This window comes from Oryzias latipes, chromosome 7 (assembly GCF_053564925.1).
Source record: "Oryzias latipes strain Hd-rR chromosome 7, Olatipes_Hd-rR_3.1".
Taxonomy (NCBI): Eukaryota; Metazoa; Chordata; class Actinopteri; order Beloniformes; family Adrianichthyidae; genus Oryzias; species Oryzias latipes.
The window spans coordinates 28455746-28475772 of NC_136243.1; the positions used below are offsets into that span (position 1 = coordinate 28455746).

The 20027-nt window shown below is 40.1% G+C and overlaps 2 protein-coding genes and 1 long non-coding RNA gene across 3 annotated transcripts in view; 1 reads left to right on the forward strand and 2 right to left on the reverse strand.

Annotated features, from left to right (window-relative positions):
- Positions 1-726, reverse strand: part of LOC144993817 (uncharacterized) — a 30560-nt gene extending 29834 nt beyond the window's left edge. The window contains exon 1 of the long non-coding RNA XR_013657080.1: positions 603-726. This is a non-coding gene — a long non-coding RNA (uncharacterized LOC144993817). The remainder of the gene's footprint in view (positions 1-602) is intronic.
- Positions 377-11243, forward strand: arhgef16 (Rho guanine nucleotide exchange factor (GEF) 16). Its single transcript, XM_011476892.4, has 15 exons — positions 377-796; positions 1435-2076; positions 2505-2550; positions 3203-3366; positions 3600-3656; positions 4777-4937; positions 6883-7035; positions 7116-7245; positions 8097-8171; positions 8265-8357; positions 8442-8593; positions 9256-9435; positions 9682-9749; positions 10324-10425; positions 10519-11243. The coding sequence occupies exons 2-15, from the start codon at positions 1492-1494 to the stop codon at positions 10656-10658; spliced, it is 2106 nt and encodes a 701-aa protein (XP_011475194.1). The 5' UTR covers positions 377-796; positions 1435-1491; the 3' UTR covers positions 10659-11243.
- Positions 11244-11245: 2 nt separating this feature from the next.
- On the reverse strand, positions 11246-15574 carry ybx1 (Y box binding protein 1). Its single transcript, NM_001104673.1, is given in 8 exon segments — positions 11246-11595; positions 11961-12247; positions 12502-12599; positions 12931-13212; positions 13282-13371; positions 13461-13494; positions 13721-13784; positions 15327-15574. Coding segments are annotated over 7 exon segments (921 nt in total). The 5' UTR covers positions 15439-15574; the 3' UTR covers positions 11246-11595; positions 11961-12006.
- Positions 15575-20027: the final 4453 nt, after the last annotated feature.

Sequence of the window (20027 nt, forward strand, 5' to 3'; positions counted from 1 at the left end):
ACTTTTTTTCATCATTTTGATTTTAAGAAGTGTTAGCAAATACATAGATTTACATCATTTAATCTGTGTCTCTTAGAAGTTCTTTTACCAAGTAGAAACAACATATAGACTAGAATCAAATGAGGTGAGAATACATGACACTAGTATAAAGAATCATCTGAATGTTATTTGCAAACTGTTTCTTGTGAGCAAAAAATTTAGACAATTAAATGTAAGAAGAATTTGATTTTCTTTCTCTGTTCTTGAACGATGTAATGAAATGACGTCTTGGCAAAGACATGCAATATCTATTGTCTATCGACAGGGGGCAGTAAAGGCTAACCGTTAACCTGGTCAAAACAGGCCCAAGTCAGAAAAATGAAAAAGAAAATAAATTACTTCTTTAAAAGTTGACAGAAGAACAAAACTGTTAATTTTGCATTCACACATCACTTAACCTGAAATTTAGTTTTCCGTGATCAAGGCTGCTCTTCCAGGTAAACCACGTCATGAAGACAGTTGTCAGACTTAGTGCGCAGGTGACCCGCGTGAGGCACCGACTCAAGGACTTGTTTTTTTCTTTAATCCAAACTGCCGCTCCGCGCTGATTGATTGGCACTCACCTGTGGTGACGTATGAGCGCCTGCAATCTTATGAGGAAGTGAGTCTGTGAAGGAGCGCAGCGCAGGAGAAGACCTGCAGCTGCTGCTGCTGCCGCCGCCGCACCGCCCCGGTGATCTGAAGCAGAACCGCCGAACCGGGCCGATTAGAATTCCCAAGGAACGAGCGCCTGCTGTTTGACAGTGATCTCATTTTGGTAAGATTTTTCAATTTTAGTGATTAAATCTGTGCGTCAGCTCACTTTTCTGGACGGGTCGGGAGTGCGCAGCAGGCATTTTTCGCCCACTTACAACTTACAATAAAGTAAGCTCGGGTCAGGTCAGATCAAGCAAACTTGTTTATTTGCTGTGAGATTAGTGTGGCAGAAAAGGTGCCCTAGAAGCTCAATTTACGCAGCTCAACTGGAGTGTTACAGTAAGTCTAAAAAATACCTGTTATGTGGTTTACCTGGTTTTGTGCCGCTGCGTAAACACCACTGGAGCAATTGTTGGCTTTATATCTTGTCATTTCTTTTTGGCTGGAGCATGTCTCAGCAGTTTAATGAGGATAATTGCTGGATAGAGCTGAATTGTGAGTCATGGGTTAAATCTCTTGACAGCAGTTTGTTGACTAACACAACATGCTGCTCCATTCCATTGCAGCCTAAATGCTTGAGACCAGAGAACAGAGTTTTGCAGCCCTTGTGAGGGTCACTGGAGGTCTTCTGGGGTCTAATTATAAATGTTTCCTATGTTTCATGTCATTAGTTGAAGGTGCAGTTTCATAAATGTGTTTTCTGTCTGCACTCTGATCTTATTATGCATGTGACAGATGTTCTTCTCCCCTCCTCCTCAGTTTCCTTGGCGCTGAGGAGCCCGGGAGAAACAGTGAGCATTACAAGAAGAGGAAATTATGTCCCAAAGTGAGTCAAACAACGGCAACCAGGCCCCTGCGCTTTTGGAGAGTCAACTTGCCACTGAGCTTCATATAAGTGAGCCAGGGGATGAATGCTTCCAAGCAGAAGCTTCTCCTACCCCCTCAGGTGAACCCGCCACCCTTGAGGAGGATCGGGATGACAGGATCATGGAGCCTCATGAAGTGGTTTTAAGCACAGAAAGCCGTGCAGTACAGAAGATGGGCACTCACCAGCTCATCCCTAAAACATTAGCCAGCCGTCCTAAAAACCGGTACCACACCACTGTGGTGACGTTCCCAGTGAGACTGGAGAAGTCAAGCGGGGACTCCAGTGGCGAGAGCCACAGCCGTCATTCAGCCCAGGTGCCTGATGTGCCGTGGGAGGATTATGACAGTGATGGAGACGGCTTTGATTTAAGGAGGAACCGCAGAAACCGGTCATACAGAGCTGCAGTGACGAGCCTGGACGTTGAAGCCATGATGAGCGCAGAACGAGCGCCTGTCAGCACCCTGAAATCTGTTAATGAGGTCAGAGCAAGCAGTCCCGGTCCATCGCACACCGTCGGACGAAAGTTTACTACGGTATGCCATTTTCCTCTTTTTTTCAAAATTTTCTGAGTTTAGACGTTTGCTCATGTGGGAAAAGCAGACCATTATAATTGGAAGTGCTTATTTTTGAAGTTATTAAAGCCTTTCTGCAAAAAAAAAAAAAAATCACATTATCATTAATTCTGATGCAGCCACCAGACAAGCTGAGTCATAAAAAATAAAAATAAGTTTTGGTCATCTCATTGATCACAGCGGTGACGCTTGAATTTCTTCAGAAGTTGCAGGCATGATGGGATGTTTCCACAACTGCTTCCTGTCTTCAAGACTAGTATTGAGGAAGTTCTCAGATAATTCTTTACAAAAACTATTACTAAAAAGGCACAGTCACTAAAAAAATAGAACTAAGGGAATGAAGAAACTCCTCAAGATGGATTCTAGCCCTGTTGTTGTTTCCTTTCTAGCGAACCCTTGGAAGAAAGAAGGACCATCGGGGATCATTTAAAGATGGTGCGTTCATGCATGTCTCACTTTTCTGCCTTAATCAATTTCTTTACAGTTCTACAGATTGCTGGAAAATAACTATTGCTAAATTTTAGTAGAAATGTTGGTCTCCATGCAGACTATTCATGAGCGCCACAATTTTTGTCCAACATCTTGGTGTGAAAAAAGTGGAGGGCTGCTCTGAACACTACCAGCATTAGAAATGACCTCTGGGCCAGCAGATGAGAAAACATACAAAATCTTCAAATAATGTTCACTTTCCTGTAATGATTATTGATCAATATTACCTGTTCAGAATAACCTCTTCTAAACAGGTAATATTTGGATTTGAACAGTTTCTTTAACCTTATCCAGACAAGAACTCGATAACTTCTAAACTGCTTTTTTGTTTGTTTTTTAGGAAAAATAAAGTATCCCATTTTACTATCTTATTTTTAGTCTAGAATAATTGTGCTCTAAATAATTATATAGTTTCCTTTAAATGTATTAAGATCCTTATTTTGTTGTGTAAACAATACAATTTAGTATAACTGTAAAATAATTTAGAATTACTTTTATACCAGTCGTTCTATGATATAGGTAAGTTGAACCCAAGATTAAACACTTTTATGCATGTATAGATGTAAAGCTTAAGTAATTTGGTAGTCTTGGTCCTCAGCCACACCGTGCCTCTACCAAGAGATGCGTGAGCGCGGCCTGCACTCCACCAACCAGGACGAGCTGCTGGACGACTTTGTGGTGGTGGAGACTCCAGTGGAGGACCAGGGCATTGTGGTGAAGAATTACAAGCCAGCACAGCTGACCTGGAGCCAGCTGCCACAGGTTAACCCTCTCACCTTATAAGTTTCAATGCTCTATGTTGAAATTGTCATATTTTTTTTGTACATCTGAAAATCTTTTCATTTGAGAACTTTTAAAGATTACTCTACTGAGTAAAAGTCTCCCCTCGTTTTTGTTTAGGGGTGACATTTGCAAAGGTTTTAATTCCAAAACATTTAAGTTTTTTTAACTCATTCTTTAAGTTACATATTTTTCTGCTTTGATATCTTGCAAAGGTGAAGAACTCAGACATTCTTTCAAGGATAACACCTCAAGAGAGAAAAAGACAAGAGGTAATGGCAGCGTTTTTCTATTTCATGGTTTTTTGATGATGAGCTCCTCAACCATAGAGAACTCCTGGAAGCCAGTTACTTTATCAGAAAGAATACATTAATAAAACACATTTTTTGTGTTATGTAGCTTTCTCACTTATTCTGGATGTCACACTGTGTCTGCATGACTTACCCCCCCTGCAACAGTTGCTAGACCCCAAATAATGAGTGCAGTTCACTTTTTTGTTGTTGTTTATTTTTATTTTTTGATAGAGTAAAAAAAAATGCCGTTTATCTACGCTGATGACATTTATTTCTTGATCTGCTTTTGTTTTTTATGAATTTATAAACAAAAGCTTATTTTTTCAATTTACATGCATACCAGAAAATAATGAAGTGTGTAAAACAAATCTCTCTCATCTCAAACTGAAGGTTCAGGCAGGTTTAGTGTCACAATAAAGCCACCTTTACGTTCCCTTCCAAAACTCTTTTCAAATGCTAATGAAAATCACACACCAATAGCAAATGACTTTATGTATTTATGTCAATTTTTTGCTCAGTGGCCGCCTTAGATATGAATGAGTCGAAACTAAAAGTTGGACCTGTGTGTGCTCTGGAGTTGTTGAATAAAGCCACACCTTGCCTGTGTAACCACTCTCTGTGGGAGTCCCCTGATCACTTCTTTGTCCTGCTCTTTTGTACCTTCAGCCAGTTTCCTGTGTGACACCAAAAACACAGACTAAAATCCACCACACACATACCACTTCTAGAAGAATTTGCAAAACCTTTTTTATGTACTGAATATGTTTCATTTGACGTCTTTTTGTTTTCTTTTTGTCCTCTCTGGACCACTTTGTCTAGATTTAAGAAGGTTGTGAAGTTTATTATATCTCTGTTTGTTTATTTATTTTCTGAGCCAAGGACCAATGTGCACATAACTGTTGCACGTTTGTGTCTACATAAAATTCACGAGTAATTTCTTGTTTCAATGTATTCTGGTTATCACGAAAAAAGGGGGGAAAAAAACTTTAAAGTGGGTTCAGGATAAAGTTTTAAAGGAAAGGCTTACACACATACATGTTCTGTTTTTTGTGTTTAATGTGCGGTGATCTGTCATTTCCTATCTGTGATTATTTGGCAGGCTATTTTTGAGATCATCTGCTCAGAGCACTCATACCTACACAGCCTGGGCATCCTGGTGCGTCACTTCAAGAACAGTAAAACACTGAGTAAAACGATGGCGCCCACAGAGCACCACCACCTCTTCTCCAACATCTCTGTAATTCTCAAAGTCAGCCAAAGGTTTGAAGCAACACCCTTTACCACTTTGATAAGAATCTAACATGTTTTGTTATAATGGGCTTTGTTTAACCCTTGTGCTATCCTACGACCCCACCCTTACATTGATGTGTTCTCCCTACCATGACAAAGGTGGATAAAGGTGGAAAGATTTCATGTAATCCATGGACACCAGTGAAGATCAAAAATCACTGAAGAAAAAAGGTTCAGCGCACTGTCTTTTGGGGTTTACATGACCCAACTCCCAATGTTAAAGTGCCTAGGATAGCCCAAGGGTTACGGGAAACGTATATCAACCACTATTTAAAGTTTGTATGAAATTGTAATATTTTCACAATGCCAGATCTGAAATGATTTTGAGTTGTTTTAATGGTGCGTGAAGGTGTAAATATACCCGGTTTTCTTTGGCTGAAGGGTTGAAAACGCTCCTTTCCTGTCGGTTTCAGTATTTGCCCTCAGTGTGCCTTTAGTTTTGTGTATGTTCCATTAACTTGTTAGGACTTGTGAGCCAAACCGGTTTTGCTGCCTGAATGCACCGAGTTGTGTACTTTGCCCTAAAATGAAAATGTTTGGAAGTGAAATTGTTTTGTTTTCTTTTAGTTTCATTTATAAATGAAGTATTGGTTCTGTTCTATGAGCAAGAAAAGTACTGTGTTTAGTCTTAAGACAGTGAAATGGGATGTGTGAAGCCAACGAACAGTTCAGCTTGTCTATGGAACATCTGACCGCCTTACGTTATCTGCATGTGAATGTGTGTCATAAAGCTGCCTCTGGGTGTGGTTTAGCTTTTGGTGTCATTTTACTTCTTTTGGTTCAAAGTTCAGAACTGCAAAAGAATGTATTGCTATCCAAAAGAAGCACTTTGGCAGAAAAGATCTTAAAATTGTTTTTTGTTTTCAACATATAAAATGGAGAAAGAAAAAATGTGTCATCGAGAACTTTTATTTAGTTTCTGATATTCAAAAATATGACTTATAGGTCATCTAACTTGAGAAAATGTAGGAAAAAAAAATCACTTTGACTGTGGTCCAGATACAATAACACTAGAGAACAAGCAGAAGTATCCAGAGATTCTCTTCTTTCCAGCTGAATTACTTCTACTTTGCCAGTGTCTCAAGCCGTGCAGTTAACTGGATGAACTGAGACAAACTTCTGTGGTAAAAGTAGTTGAAGAAAAGTCACCTCTGTCTTGGTTTCCAGTTAAATTGTGTTTTTGACAATATTTTAATAGTAGTTTAGAACAATAAATTATTTCAGCCAATTTTTACAGGAATGACTTGTGAGCTGACACTTTAGTAGGTTATAGGCTCCAACATCCCTGTGACCCAGACTCTCTGCTCAAACAGACCCCTTGGAATAAGTCCCCCCTCGCACATTGTTCATCTTTTGGTTTATCCCTTCAGGGGCCGCCACAGCAATCAGCGTTCACTGATTCGCACAGGTGGTTTGGCAGAGATTTTTTTTTTAAATTATTAAAGTCTTCCAAAAGGCTAAGAAAATGTTATTACCAAGAACTCTTATTTTAAGAAAAAAAATCTAGTCAACAAGACATGTCTTCTCAAACTAAGATAATTTTGCTGTGGAAAAACTTACTTTATAAGATTATTTATCTTGCAATACAGAAAATATGACTTTTTTTTCTTGAAACAAGTGTATTTTTACTTTCTGTAAATGTAGTTTTGGCAGCACTGGGAATAAAGCGAGTTTGGATGGATGGATGGATGGATGGATGGATGGATGGATGGGGGACTAACTGCCTGCTCAACTAAACATTAGAGCACATTTAGATAACATTTTGTAAAAAATATTGAGTATTTGTATTAGTCGCCCAAGGCAATAAGCAGCAGAGAAACTTTCAAATCAATTTTGACTTGGTTGGGTAGTTAAAGGGTGAAAAGGCCCCTCTGTTTATATGTCTCTGACTGCTTCCATTATTCTGGATGCTCAGGTTTTTCGAAGACCTGGAGCGTCGTCACCAGGAGGACGTGGTGATCCGCGACATCAGCGATATCATTCAGAACCACGCAGCGCACCACTTCGAACCTTACATCGCGTATTGCTCCAACGAGACGTTCCAACAGAGGACTCATCAGAAGCTGCTGTGAGAGTCAGAACAAGCTGCAAGTTTGTTTTTGTTTTTGATGTGATGTGATGACCAAGCATCTTTTTTTTGATTTCAAGGAACACTAATTCTGCATTCAAAGAGGCTCTGAAGCAGCTGGAAAGCAGCAGTGAATGTGGAGGCCTTCCCATGTTCTCCTTCCTCATCCTACCCATGCAGCGAGTCACCAGGCTGCCACTGCTGCTCGATGTAAGCTTCTTCTTTACATTTCCAACAGTTTAAAATAACTTCACTAACAGAAAAAAGGATACGAAATAAAAAGCTCAGTACGCTTTTATTTCCCTGATATTGACAAATTCCTAAAAGTTACATAAAACTAATCATGAGATTAGATTAATTTTATTCTTTAAAAAAACTCCTTATGTTATTTAGTTATTTTAGATTATCTGATTCTGTGTCCCTTTTAGCAAACACCTGCAGGTTTGCAACCTTTTTTGGCATCATACTGACCAATATTGCTTTTATGGAGTAAAAGGTCTAGACTTCACATGCGGTTCACACCAACACCTACCCTCTTTTCTTTACCCACAAGGCTTTGCAATGTCTACAGAATTAGGTTTTGTACAGACTTGTCAAAAACGGTACCCCTGTCTAAGCTGTTACTTCTCTAATTCACTATGTGTTTATTTTAGAAACGTTTTTAATGTGTTGACAGTTTAACAAAGAATAGAAACAAAGCTGAGAGAAAATCTGTCATTGAAGTGATTTTTGGCATCCATTTACAGTTTCTCAAAATATGGTTTTAAAAAAGCTTAGATTGTGTTTATTATATTTTCAACTTTGTGATTTTCAGAGACTTGACTTGGTCTTCACCAAACTTGAGTCTAAATTAAACTTTTACAGGGGTTGCACTAATTTTGCAGATGTCTTGTATGTAATTTTGCTGTTAACCTCCTCAAATTTGGTTTCATAAAATACTTCTCATTTTCGGCAGTTGCGAAAAATTCTTGATTAACATTTTTTAAAATATATTTTTTCCAATCATGCTTCAACTAGATTCTAGTAAAAAGGCAGACAAACTTACTTTTTTCTGTCCTCAGACCATCTGTCAGAAAACTCCAGAAAACACAGCAGAGTACTTTGCAGCCGTGTGGGCCCTGCATGCCATGAGCAAGGTATTAACGCTGCGACGAAATAGAACAAATGAAAACCATCTGTGTTTTGTAACGGCTCTGGAGATAGTTATCTGGGTGTTTTCGTCCCAAAAGTTAGTGACTAGCTGCAATGATGGAGCTAGAAGAATGGAGAGAACGGAGCAGATGTACACCATCCAGAAGCAGATGGATTTTGGGAAAATCAAAGTAAGAATTAAACAGAGTGAAAAGAACAAGGACAAAAGCCTTGATTTAAAAAAAAAAAAAACCACCGGCGTCTTGTCATTTTAGCCATTCCCTCTGGTGTCCTCATCACGATGGCTGAAGAAGCGTGGTGAGCTGAACATCTCTGCAGAAGAGCTCAGCATATGGAAAGCTTTCACAAACAGAAGCTACTACCTATTCCTCTTCAATGATGTGCTCATTGTCACCAAGAAGAAGACGTGAGTTGGAATTCACCAGGCTTTTATTTACCCTCTAAATAATGAAATCATTTTGTAGACTGAGAAAAAAGAAACATTCGAACCATCTTTAGACTTCGCCTGATATCAGAATTTTGACTCATACGATCTCATATAGAGTTAGTTTTGCCTCAAAATCCACAATTGAGATATTTCTTCAGTTGAAACCACCTTTTTATCCATGTGGTGCACCTCTAGGAGTGTGAGGATTTGTTTAGCACAGTTTATTCACAATGTTTTATTTTAGTGTGACTGATATTTATTGGTGAAATGTCCATATGCTGGCAGGGAAAAGTATGAAAGGAAAGGGGACAGAATGAGAAGTGAGTCTGGATGTTGTGCGAGCATACTTCAGATTCTTCAATCTTGCATTCAGCCTGTCAGCTGGACTCACTGCAGATGTCTGTTTTGAATTAGGGAGAAACTAAACAATGTTGGCTCAGAGGAAGGAGTTGCCCATGACAGTGGAGTCATTTTAATGTTTGTAAAGTCAGCACTGCAACCTTTCCTCAGGGATTATCCAGGAAAAGCAAACGTAAAACTCAAGAGAATGTGTTTGTGTACATTTTAAGGCATTTTTCACTATCCTCCCTGTTTGTTGCATTTAGAGGACAGAATAATCTGAACACTGTTTTTGTGTCCAGTGAGGAAATCTTTGTGGTTCTGGATTATGCTACTCTGGAAAATGTGGAAGTGGAGTATGTGATGGAAACAGATGGACAAATGAGTTCACCTACAAAAAGCACGCCGTTGACCTTCAAACTGCTGATGACTAAGAACAGTGACGGGAGATCGGAACAAATCTCTTTAGTAGCTGATTCCAGGTACTGCAGCTCTTTCCTTTCAGTGTACTTCAAGAAATTAAGTGTAAAAAATGGAATCTGGAAGTCCATTTTTAGAGAAAATGTATGTTTTACTGGGCATTAGATCTTTGATAATTTAACTATTTCTTCTTTATTATCTGGTCCATTCACATAATAGATACCTTTACAATATTTGGGCGCCCTCTGCTGACCAAATCTTGTTATTGTTCTTCTCCTTTCTACTCTTGCCTCTGTCAACTCTTTCAGAGTGGATCGGGCACGCTGGATTATCGCCCTCACGGAGCACAAACAGGCGAATGCCACATGCACAGAAGGTGGGTGTGATGATTAAAGCAATGAAATGAACATCGATTTAAAACAGCAAAAAATTGTGTTTTTCATTTTTAATGTTGTGCCTTTGAGATAATGGATTTTCAATTTAATGTTTGCAGGAGTTGCACTACTTTTACTACTTGAATTAAACCTCCAAAAATGATGCAATGAACCCTTTAACCCTTGTGCTATCTTTGACCCCACCCTTACATTGACGTGTTCTCCCTACCATGATAAAGGTGAAAAGATTTCATGTAATCCATGGACACCAGTGAAGATCACAAATCATTGAAGAAAAAAGGTTCAGCGCACTGTCTAGTGGGTCTAGATGACCCCACTCCCAACGTTAGTGCCTAGGATAGCACAAGGGTTACGGTTTTTATGCTTTTCTTTTTTGTGACCTTTTGTTTAGAAAAATTTTATCGGATACAGATGAAAACTTTAGGTATTCATTGTCATGGAAAACCCCTATTGCAGGTTTTGATGTGTTACTGTAGAAGTGTTTTTATTTTTTTAGATGGACATTTTTTTTACTATATCCTACATAAATTAAATTTGTATGTTGCTTTGCTTAAGGTCTTCCACAGTATGAGGCCACTAAATCCTACATCCCAAAGGAACCAGATGAGATTGGCCTCCGACAGGCTGAGCTTGTCCTTGTTATGAAAAAAGAGGAAGGTATGGGGTATTTCCATTCAGATTTGTTATAAGGCATCCTGTATATGTTTTTAATAGTCATATTAAAGCATTCATTCATGTCTGCTCTTCCAGCATGGTGCTATGCAGAGAGAATGCGAGATGGGGAAAGGGGCTGGTTTCCTGCCAGTTGTGCCACAGAGATCACCAACCCCACTGCTATGGAGAGTAACGTGCAACAAATGAAACGTCTGCGCAAAGAGACCAACGTTTGACTCTTCATGGCTGTACTTTGGTGCTGCAATTTGCCAGGATGAATTTTTTTTTTTTATTGCTCGTGTGGCCTTAGCCCTGTGACCTGTTCCTCCACTACAATCCCAGTGGATACACCAGATAACTTACCAGAGATAACAGGGTCACCTTCCACAGCATAGCACACGCAAATCACCATAATGGCTTTACTCAACTCTGAGGCCTTGGATAAAATGTAACCATTAGGTTTCCGCAAACCAACATTTGACTTTTTTGTCACTGCAAATAACAGACATTTTAAAAAGGTGCAAATCTTACTTTACTTCTGCACCAGTTACATTTTTCCATATCCATGATTTGTGAACCAAATTTCCTTAAGCTGAGGCTCTAATCCTAACAAGGAAGTTGAATTAACGTTGCAGTGTCAAATATGTTGGAATGTTTTTTTTAATGCTCATGTGATCTAATTACTTTCAACCAGCCTTTATTAACACTTAAATGTTTACCTTGGTCTATTAAACCAAATGCCCCAGTCTGATGTATTTCTTACTAAGAATGAAAACTGGACAACCTGTATACTTGAAAATAAAAACCACCATGACAAAAAAGGTTTACCTGGTTTTTGAGTTTTATTTTAGCTTGCATTTCGTTAAAATGTTTGAATACATAAAAAGTTATTTAAAAATGTCAAACGGACCAGATATCAAATTCCATTTTATTTTTAAAAACCATTTGGTGTAAAAACTTAGGACAGATTTAGAAAAACATTGTCGTTTCCCCAAAACATTTTGTAGCTGTCACATAAAAATAATGGAGAACAAAAAAAAAACAAACCCAAGTCTGCATAGATTCTGCAGGCAATCGTTGGTAATCTGGTCAAAATGGTGCAAGCTTGTGACGATCTTAAAGTCAAATCGTTATTGCTCAGATCTTATTTGATGTTTCTTCGTGTCAAAAAAACTGAAAAGAGAAGAAAAGAAAATTAAGTTCACTGTCCATAAACGATCTGCACATTCAACATTAAACTTGATATGATATGGCACATATTAAAAGTGTTATCACTATACTGAAGGAAAGTGCAATTAAAACTGCTTCTCAGCAAATAGAAACAGTCTCTGTTAATCTACAGCATATGTTCACATTTTAAAAGATTTAATGCATATGCTTTTCAACCGTTGATACATAATTATTTGAAGAAGTTTTCTGTTTTAGAGGACCTAGTGTCATTTTCCTCATGTTTCTGCAACTGCAAAAAATCAGGACAGCAATTTTTTACTTAAAGCAGACTTGCAGAATATATTGAGCAGTCCTGGGGGTGCACTCACCCGGACGATGGTAAAAGATGGTAGTTGCCGGTGGGCATGTTGCTTCCTACTCAGCCCCACCCTGCTGGGCCTCGGGAGCGGACGTTTTTTCTGCAGATGGTTCACCTCCTGCCTTGGCATCCTTGCTTTCCTGGCCTGGTTTACCACCAGTCTGTTGGCGTCTGCGACGGTAGTTGAAGTTGCGGCGGTAGCGCCGCTGACGGGGCTGTTGATTCTGACCACCTTCACCTCCCTGATTCTCCTTGTCCTCCTCACCATCCCGCACCGGTCTGGGACGGGGTGGACCCCTAAAAAGGAGGAGAGGAAAACCAAAATTTGAGCAAGGACATTGATATCTAGGAGGAACAAAAATACTTTACTGGGACCGGGAATGATTCTGAATTTACAGAGAAAGAAAATATATAAACAAATCCCAGCGAGTTGATACAGGTCTGGATTGAAAAGAACTGACTGAAAACTGACTTTGGTTTTTCCAACTTAAATGTTGGTTTGATACTGAAAGCTTTTCTCCATCATTCAAGGACAAAGCCAATGTGCAAACCTGGGTGTGAACCTTGGTCTGAAGCCTCTGTAGTAGTTCTGCCTCACTGGTTTGTTGCCCTGGTCTGGACCTCCCTGGTTTTCATCGCCTTCAACTCCCTAAAACAGAGCAAATCAAGCAAAAAAGCTTTCTCAAACAAACAGATTATTCAGTATAGCACAGAAATATTGAAGCAACACGAACACTTTTTTAAGAAGAGACGGCCAATTTAAGTCCATCGGACAATAGCGTGACCCCCGATACACCAAACTTTGACCACAACCACGTGAGCTTTACCAAGGAGCATGTTGGGAGAAGAGCAAGTGTCTCGACTGTCATGGTACAACTGGTTGCCTACTTCTGGATAGCAGCCTGGTGACCGCGTACCACAGTCATTTCTCCGCGTGGTGCATTGGTGTACGGGGGTCCACGACCATAATGTCTACGTACAAAGTATGGTGGGTAGCGTCGTCTGCTGGGGTAAGTGGGTCTGCGCTGCTGTGGCTGCGATTCTCCCTCAGGGGCGCTTTCTCCCCCGTCTCTGTTTCCTTTGTCACGCACTCCGTTGCCAGGCTCGCCTTCTCCATCACTTGGGTAGTTCTCTGGGTATTCTCCTCCACGAGGGGGCCCCCTTCTGCGTGGGTAACGCCTGTAGCGGTTCCTGTCAGCAGCGTATTTGCTTCCCTGGACAGCCACCCCTCCAGGGCCAGTGACATTTGCTGCCTCTGCACCCTGTTAACAGATAAGTTTAAAATTGACAACATGCCTGCAAACATAACCAAATTCTTCCCAAAACATTACCTTCTCTCCCTCAACTACATCAAACTCCACAGTCTCTCCGTCCCCAACACTGCGAAGATACTTCCTTGGGTTGTTCTTCTTTATGGCTGTCTGAAATCATCAACAATTGAAAAGTGAATTAGTCGAAATAAAAAAAAAATGTTTTAAGTTTCCAAAAGGTTTGGAAAATAATAGGTCACCTGGTGTACAAAAACATCCTCTTTTGTGTCATTCCTGAACAAAAAGAGAAAAAAATAAAAAGATTCAGTTATACCACACATGACTTACTAAGACAACACACCTCTGAAGACAGATTGCAACTAAGCCAACAAGTGCAAGGATTAATGAAGTCTTGCAGGTTACAGTGTGCATGCAGACCACTAGAAAAAATAATCAGGTCAGCCACGTTAGCAAAGCAATAATCATAATAGGATTGGGAACGCTGGAGGTGGTCATTTACCTATTGATGAAACCATATCCATTCCTGACGTTGAACCACTTGACTGTACCCAAGACTTTTGTTGCTGCAATGAAAAACAGAGCAACTCAGTTATCAAGTGTCAATATTACTTCTCTAAGCTGCAAAGGTAATTTTAGAATAGCAGTAATGAAATTTTGAAAATATGATAATAGATTGGGAACAGTCAAAGCATCGCACATAATAAGATATGTGCAGGAAAAAACTAGCCATAGTGTGGACGTTAAAAATAACTTCCAACTGTCGTGCTTATTATAGATGCTGATGCTTAGGAGAGCCTGGCGCCAGCTGCTCCCGGTGTGAAGCTCCGGCCATGGTAGAAAACAGTCCAATTACATTGACTGCAAATGTGTGGAAGGAATGCGGATAACACGGGGAACAGAGCTTACGACACGTCAAACTTCAAAACAAGTAACCTCGCGTTTAGCAACTGCATTTAGAGAACTCGGACATTAAAGACCTACTGCCCCATTTTAAGACGCCCAGTTCACGACGTGAGCGTTCACACGTGGTAGGGTCGCACACGGACAGACCGAAAAACAAGCCGAGTTGGCTTCTTAGCTTAGCCGTGTAGCTAAGAGTTACAACCATGTGGTTGGAGTATAGCCAAAAAGCGGAAACCAACGTAATAAACCCATCAACATCTTACAGATGTTACTTCGAAACTACTTAAGCAAGCGCTTTTAGTACCTAAACCGAGCTAGAATAGAACTGTAACGTATAAACGGATCGTGTAACGGCGGACATTTTGGGTGGCCTTTTCAGCCATGTAAATAGCCAGCCAGCTAGCTGGCTAGGCTAACATTAGCATCGTTAGCAACTGGAAAGCTATCGTGAAATAATTAGGCCTCACCGAAAATGTAAAAAAAAAATCGAGTTAAAGCTTAGGACGGTTTGAATACAAATCCCAAAGCGTTTATTATTGAATATATCTAATAGTTACAAAATAAACTTGAAAACAACCACCTTTAAGCTTTGACAGAGAATACAGGGATTCGACACTTGTGCGAACAAAGGGATAGTAAGCAGCTAGCGTCAGTTGCCGGTGAACTTGTTAGTGTGAACTAACGCAGGGTATTTCCAAGTTTAAAACATTTATTCGTCATTTTTTCGGGTTTTGTTCGTACTTTTGGCGGTTAACGGTGAGAGATAAAGGTCTGCAACGTCTGGTAGTAAACATGCTGGATCTGACATAAATTACTCCTACGATCATCCATGTGACGGCCGTTTGGATGCATGCGTCTCTTTTTCGCAAATGTTTTCCCACCAAGACAGAAAATCATGGATTAAGTGGTTATTTACTACATTTCTAAGATGTGGATTTTTCCTAAACTTGTGACATCTCATAGTTAATGAGAATGATACGCTATTAATGAATAACCGTTCCCAACTGACAGTTTTTAAAATGTATAATTATATTGACAGTTGGTATCACAATTCGACGTACGGTTTAACGTCCAACTACTTAATAAAGTTGATCGTAACGGTCATTTTACATTAACATAATTCAACGGCTGTTTCTGTCTCGTTTACAGCAACATAAACCACGTTTAGCATCTAGTTAGCTAAGTGGAGTCGGCAGTCTTACCGATGACCTTCTTATCCCCCGCGGAAGCTGCAGCTGCCGGGCTGGATGGGCTTTCCGCATCATCGGCAGCAGGCTGCGGTGGTTGTTGTTGTGTCTCGGCCTCGCTGCTCATAGTTACTGGTTGGTAATGGCTTCTGCCGGCGGCGGCTCTCTGCTATTTTTCCCGGTGCTAGATGGTAACGTGGGCCGGCGGTGGTGGGGGCTACTGCCTTCGGGCTCTCAGCTTTCCTCTTTCCGCTCCCGTTGCCGATCGAACTGGGCAGAATCAGTAGTTGTGTTGGGGAATGTTCTTGGTTGTGGCCCCGCCCATTCGAGCTTTTCACTGGCTGGAATTATTGACTGAATGCGTCACAGAAAAAAGGCGTCCTCTGATTGGCTAGACTACTGTCAGTCTAGTTGAAGCGACGCGTTTTCACGAACGGTTGGTTAAAGGTACCGTACCTGTCAGTTTTCACCGCCCCATTGTAATCATGTGTCAGATGCATAAAACTAAAAAAAAAGACGCATAAAGCTAGTGTTGATCCACGTAAACCCCTTTTAAAACCGTAGTTAAACAACATTTTTATGGCATTATTAGGAAATATTAGCCTACTTTTAAATATTGCTGGAGGCTAACAATTTATGTAAAATTTCAAAAAGTTTGACTCCCACAAAAGAATCAGAATATATTGTAAATTTAAAAAAACATCCACAATATTGCTTTTTTATTTTTACTTTTAAAATGAATGGTTGTTACCTGTAAATAGTGATGATTAAACATCAAAAACCAAACTTGATAACCAAAATACAAAAGATCCAATCTGCAAATTTTTAGATTTGACTTTTTGCAAAGAGAATTAGATTTTGTGAGGTGAACATTTGTGAGGACCAACCATTCAACCTGCATTCTTTGAACCCTTATAACATTAAATGCACATGAACTGTTTAAGGGAAATGCTTATTGCATATTAATTGTATTTTCTACACATAGAACAAAAGAAGAGCTTAATAAATCTTTAACAAAATGACAGTGAATTTCACATGTGAAAACCATGCACCATTCTTTCCTAGTTAGCTTGGCATAGTTGGGATGTCTTGTCTTGTAGTCCCTCTTGATATTGAATTTCTTGAAAACATCCAGCCTCTTGCATGTTTAGTATCTTACTGAAAAAAATACACAAATTTCTACTTGTCCTGAAAGCAGCGACCCCCAATTGTCAACATTTGTTAAATTTACAGTCGACATTTTAGAAATGAGCTAAAAGGTATTGCAAAAGGGTCACATCATAGTGTTGCCATAGGTTTAAAATGGTTTATAAAGTAGGCAATCATAATCAAGAAATCATACACAGTTTCCTGGGAGCACATTTATTTTTATAAAAGGTACCAGCAGGCTAGAAGAGGCTTTCAGGAGGGCTGCATTTGGCCAGACTTTGTAGAGATCTAGAAAGAAACCTTTGACAGGTTTCTGAACCCACCTTGGACCGGCCAGACTTTGGACATGCCTGCCTTAAATGGTGAGAACAAGAATAACTCCATATTTAAAGTGAACTTTCAAGACAATCCTGCCCTTTTTTGAGAAATATTAAATAGAAATATAGAAAATATTCCAGCACTGACTGGAATATTTGAAACAATCTCCGTGTTTCTTGAAAAAAAGAGATTTTTTTCAGATCGGACGTTTTGTATGTAGGGTGTGTATTCCTTTCACATATTTTTTTAGTTGTTATAACCTGGTATTGTACTGCTTCACTGCATGTGACCCATCACCTGGGGGAGCAATGAGCTGCACACACGGCCACCATTGATTGCTGAACCCCCCAATCCAACCTCTTAATGCTGAGTGTCAAATGTTGTGTCCCTTTTTTGGAGACTTTGTTATGATTTGAACTCTTGACTTCTGTCTCAGGACAGACACTCTTCCACAAGGCCACCGAGTTAAGCAAAGTTGACATACTAAAAATGTAGATTTTCTATTATTATTCCCATCTGCTATATGTGCCATGGAACTTACTATTAACATGTTTTAATTAAATTTCAATAGCAATTAGTTGCTAGCAGGCTCCTAGAAGTTAGAAGCTGGAAAAAGTATGGTGCACTGGGATTCTGTCCTCGATTCTCATCTACTTCTCCTCTCCTCTATTTTTGATTATATATTTATCATCTAGTTCTCCATGCCTCTGTTTGGTGCAGTGTGATTAATGTGTTGTCCCTCTTTCCCATTTCAGATTCCAGTTGGCCCGTCTTTGCTCCTGTCCTTGGACCTCGCCTCTGGCTCGTTTCGCGCTCCCAGCCGTCCCCCAGTACCATCTGGATGAAGCCTATTTGCTACACTATTCAAACATGTACGGTAGTTGTAGAGTTAGATGAGCTATTTCTTCTTTAACAGTCCTGGTTCATCGCCTGTCCATCCTGGGAGAGGATCCCCCTGTCAAAGGGAACATGCCTGAGGTTTTCTTTCTATTTTTTTCCACGAATGTTTTTTTTTTTTTTTTAGGAGTTTTTTCTTACAGAGAAGGAGGGTCTGAGGGCAGGGATGCCCAGTTTAGTTTAGCAATCAGACATTGTATTTTACAACTGATTTTATGCTTTTTACAATTGTGAAGCCAGTTGAAGCAACTTTGTTGTAATATTGGGCTATATAAATACAAACAGCGCTCTTGCCTCACAGCAAGAAGGCCCCTGGTTCAAGTCCAGGGGCTTTCTTGCTGGGGGACCTGAAACAGAACATCAATGGGGACCTTTCTGTGTGGAGTTTGCATGTTCTCCCCGTGCATGCGTGGGTTCTCTTTGGGGACTCCGGCTTCTTCCCACCGTCCAAAAACATGCTTCATAGGTCAATTGGTTAATCTAAATTGTCCCTAGGTGTGAGCGTGAGAGTGAATGGGTGTGTGATTGAGGACATTCTACCCTGCAACAGACTGGCGAACTGTCCAGGGTGTCCCCTGCCTTCGCCCACAAGTGGCCGGGATAGGCTCCGGCAGCCCCGTGACCCCGAAAGGGAAAAACGGAATAGAAAATGGATGAATTGACTCCAGATATCCTCATACAAAACAGCTCCTTCCTTTACCCAGTGATAGTTTGTTATTCCTTTTGGCCATTCCCTCTGTGGGGAACCGCTTCTGTTTTACAGCAGATTCCCCCTTCCTGACTCTGCCCTCTATTAACCATCTATCACATTTCTATGTGTTTGAACACACATGGAAACACTACTGTGCTCCCAGTTTTTGGATGGCAGTCTCCCATCCAAAAACTAACCAGGACCAATCCTGCTACACTTCCAAGATTAGATAAGATGAGGATCTCCAAGGTGACTTCAGTAACCTGTCATAAGTTTTATTTCTAGATCCAACTTTCCACCTTGCATTGGGGAAACATATAATTGGATAATTAACCATCTCTGAAACTGTTGGCATCCATTTTAGTGTTAAATGACAATACCCCAGCCATTTAATTATTGTTGTCCCTTAATTGTTGTCAATGTTAGAAAATATAAGCTTCTACAAAGACTTGGCTCTGGTTCCATAAATATAAAGCCACTGAACGGATGATGGAAACTATCTCAGTAGTTCTGGATAGTGGGTTTTATCCATCACCAGTTATAAATGCAGTTTCTGTTAAAAAAAAAAAAAGACTCTTAAATTACAGTAGATCTTCTCAGAATGTGTCCAGGAACTTAAATGAAAGTCTAAACAGATTATAATCTTTGTGCATTTAACTCCTCCACAGTCCACACAAAACACACACAGGAAGCTGAGATCCCAGATTGAGTGGATTGCCTTGCTGTGATGAACAGCTTTCTTAACCATGCCACAAACAGCATTCACACAGTTTTCCTTTACTACCTGCAATGCAGTTCAGAGACCTACAAAGGTGGAAAGGACTGCTCGATTTCAGTAACTGAGCTAGTCACATAGAAAATGTCACACTGCATAATGGGGGCACAAAGAGGTTGTAGCAGCACAAACAGCACGCCGAGAGGCTAGGATTGATGTTTACATTGAGGGAAAAACTACAGAGTATTTGACTGTTGTTAGACTCCTGGTGCAACAAAGTCAGAAGAGTAAATTGTAAAAAAAAAATCCACTTCGTCAAGCAGAAACAGACCCCAGACTGAGAGCCAGGGATACTCCACCTTAATCTCCGTTTCATTGTCATGTTAATGCTCCGTTGGCACCGTTTACAAGTCCTGACCGATGTGTGAAGAACTTGAGCCAGGCTGCATTCTCCCACACACAAACAGCTTCCTCGAGGGGAGAGGGTGGGTGTTAAAGAGAAAAAGCCTCTTCCACTCGCAGTCTGAAAGGATTCTTTTATGTGAATAGAAAGATGTTCGAGGCAGTAGAGGATGGGGGAGGGGTCTGAGGATTTGTACAGATGGCTCGAATAAGGGAAGAAGCTGTAGGTTCAGCAGAGGACTGTGACAGTGAAGTATCCTCCTCTGCTCCACGAGTGGAAGGTGGACATGTTTCCCCATCTCTTCAGAAGGCAGACATCCATCTGTCTGTGCCCTTTCCTACACTGATTTTTGCAGAAAAAAAATGTACAATCTGGAGGAAAAATTACGCAGATCAGAAAATTTTACTTGAAGATTTACTCGAAGTTCCTTAATTATGTATCTCTACGTGAGGTCAAGTTCCTCTCTGGGGGCACATATCTAAAATATAAATATTGCTTGAGATTATAGTCAAGTTTATTGTCAAATTCACCAATAAACTAAAT

Coding starts and splice junctions, on each gene's coding strand:
- arhgef16 (XM_011476892.4), top strand. CDS start 1,492: ATGTCCCAAAGTGAGTCAAACAACGGCAACCAGGCCCCTGCGCTTTTG. Junction 4,938..6,882: donor ATTCTCAAAGTCAGCCAAAG/GTTTGAAGCAAC, acceptor CTGGATGCTCAG/GTTTTTCGAAGACCTGGAGC. Junction 8,594..9,255: donor ATTGTCACCAAGAAGAAGAC/GTGAGTTGGAAT, acceptor TTTTGTGTCCAG/TGAGGAAATCTTTGTGGTTC.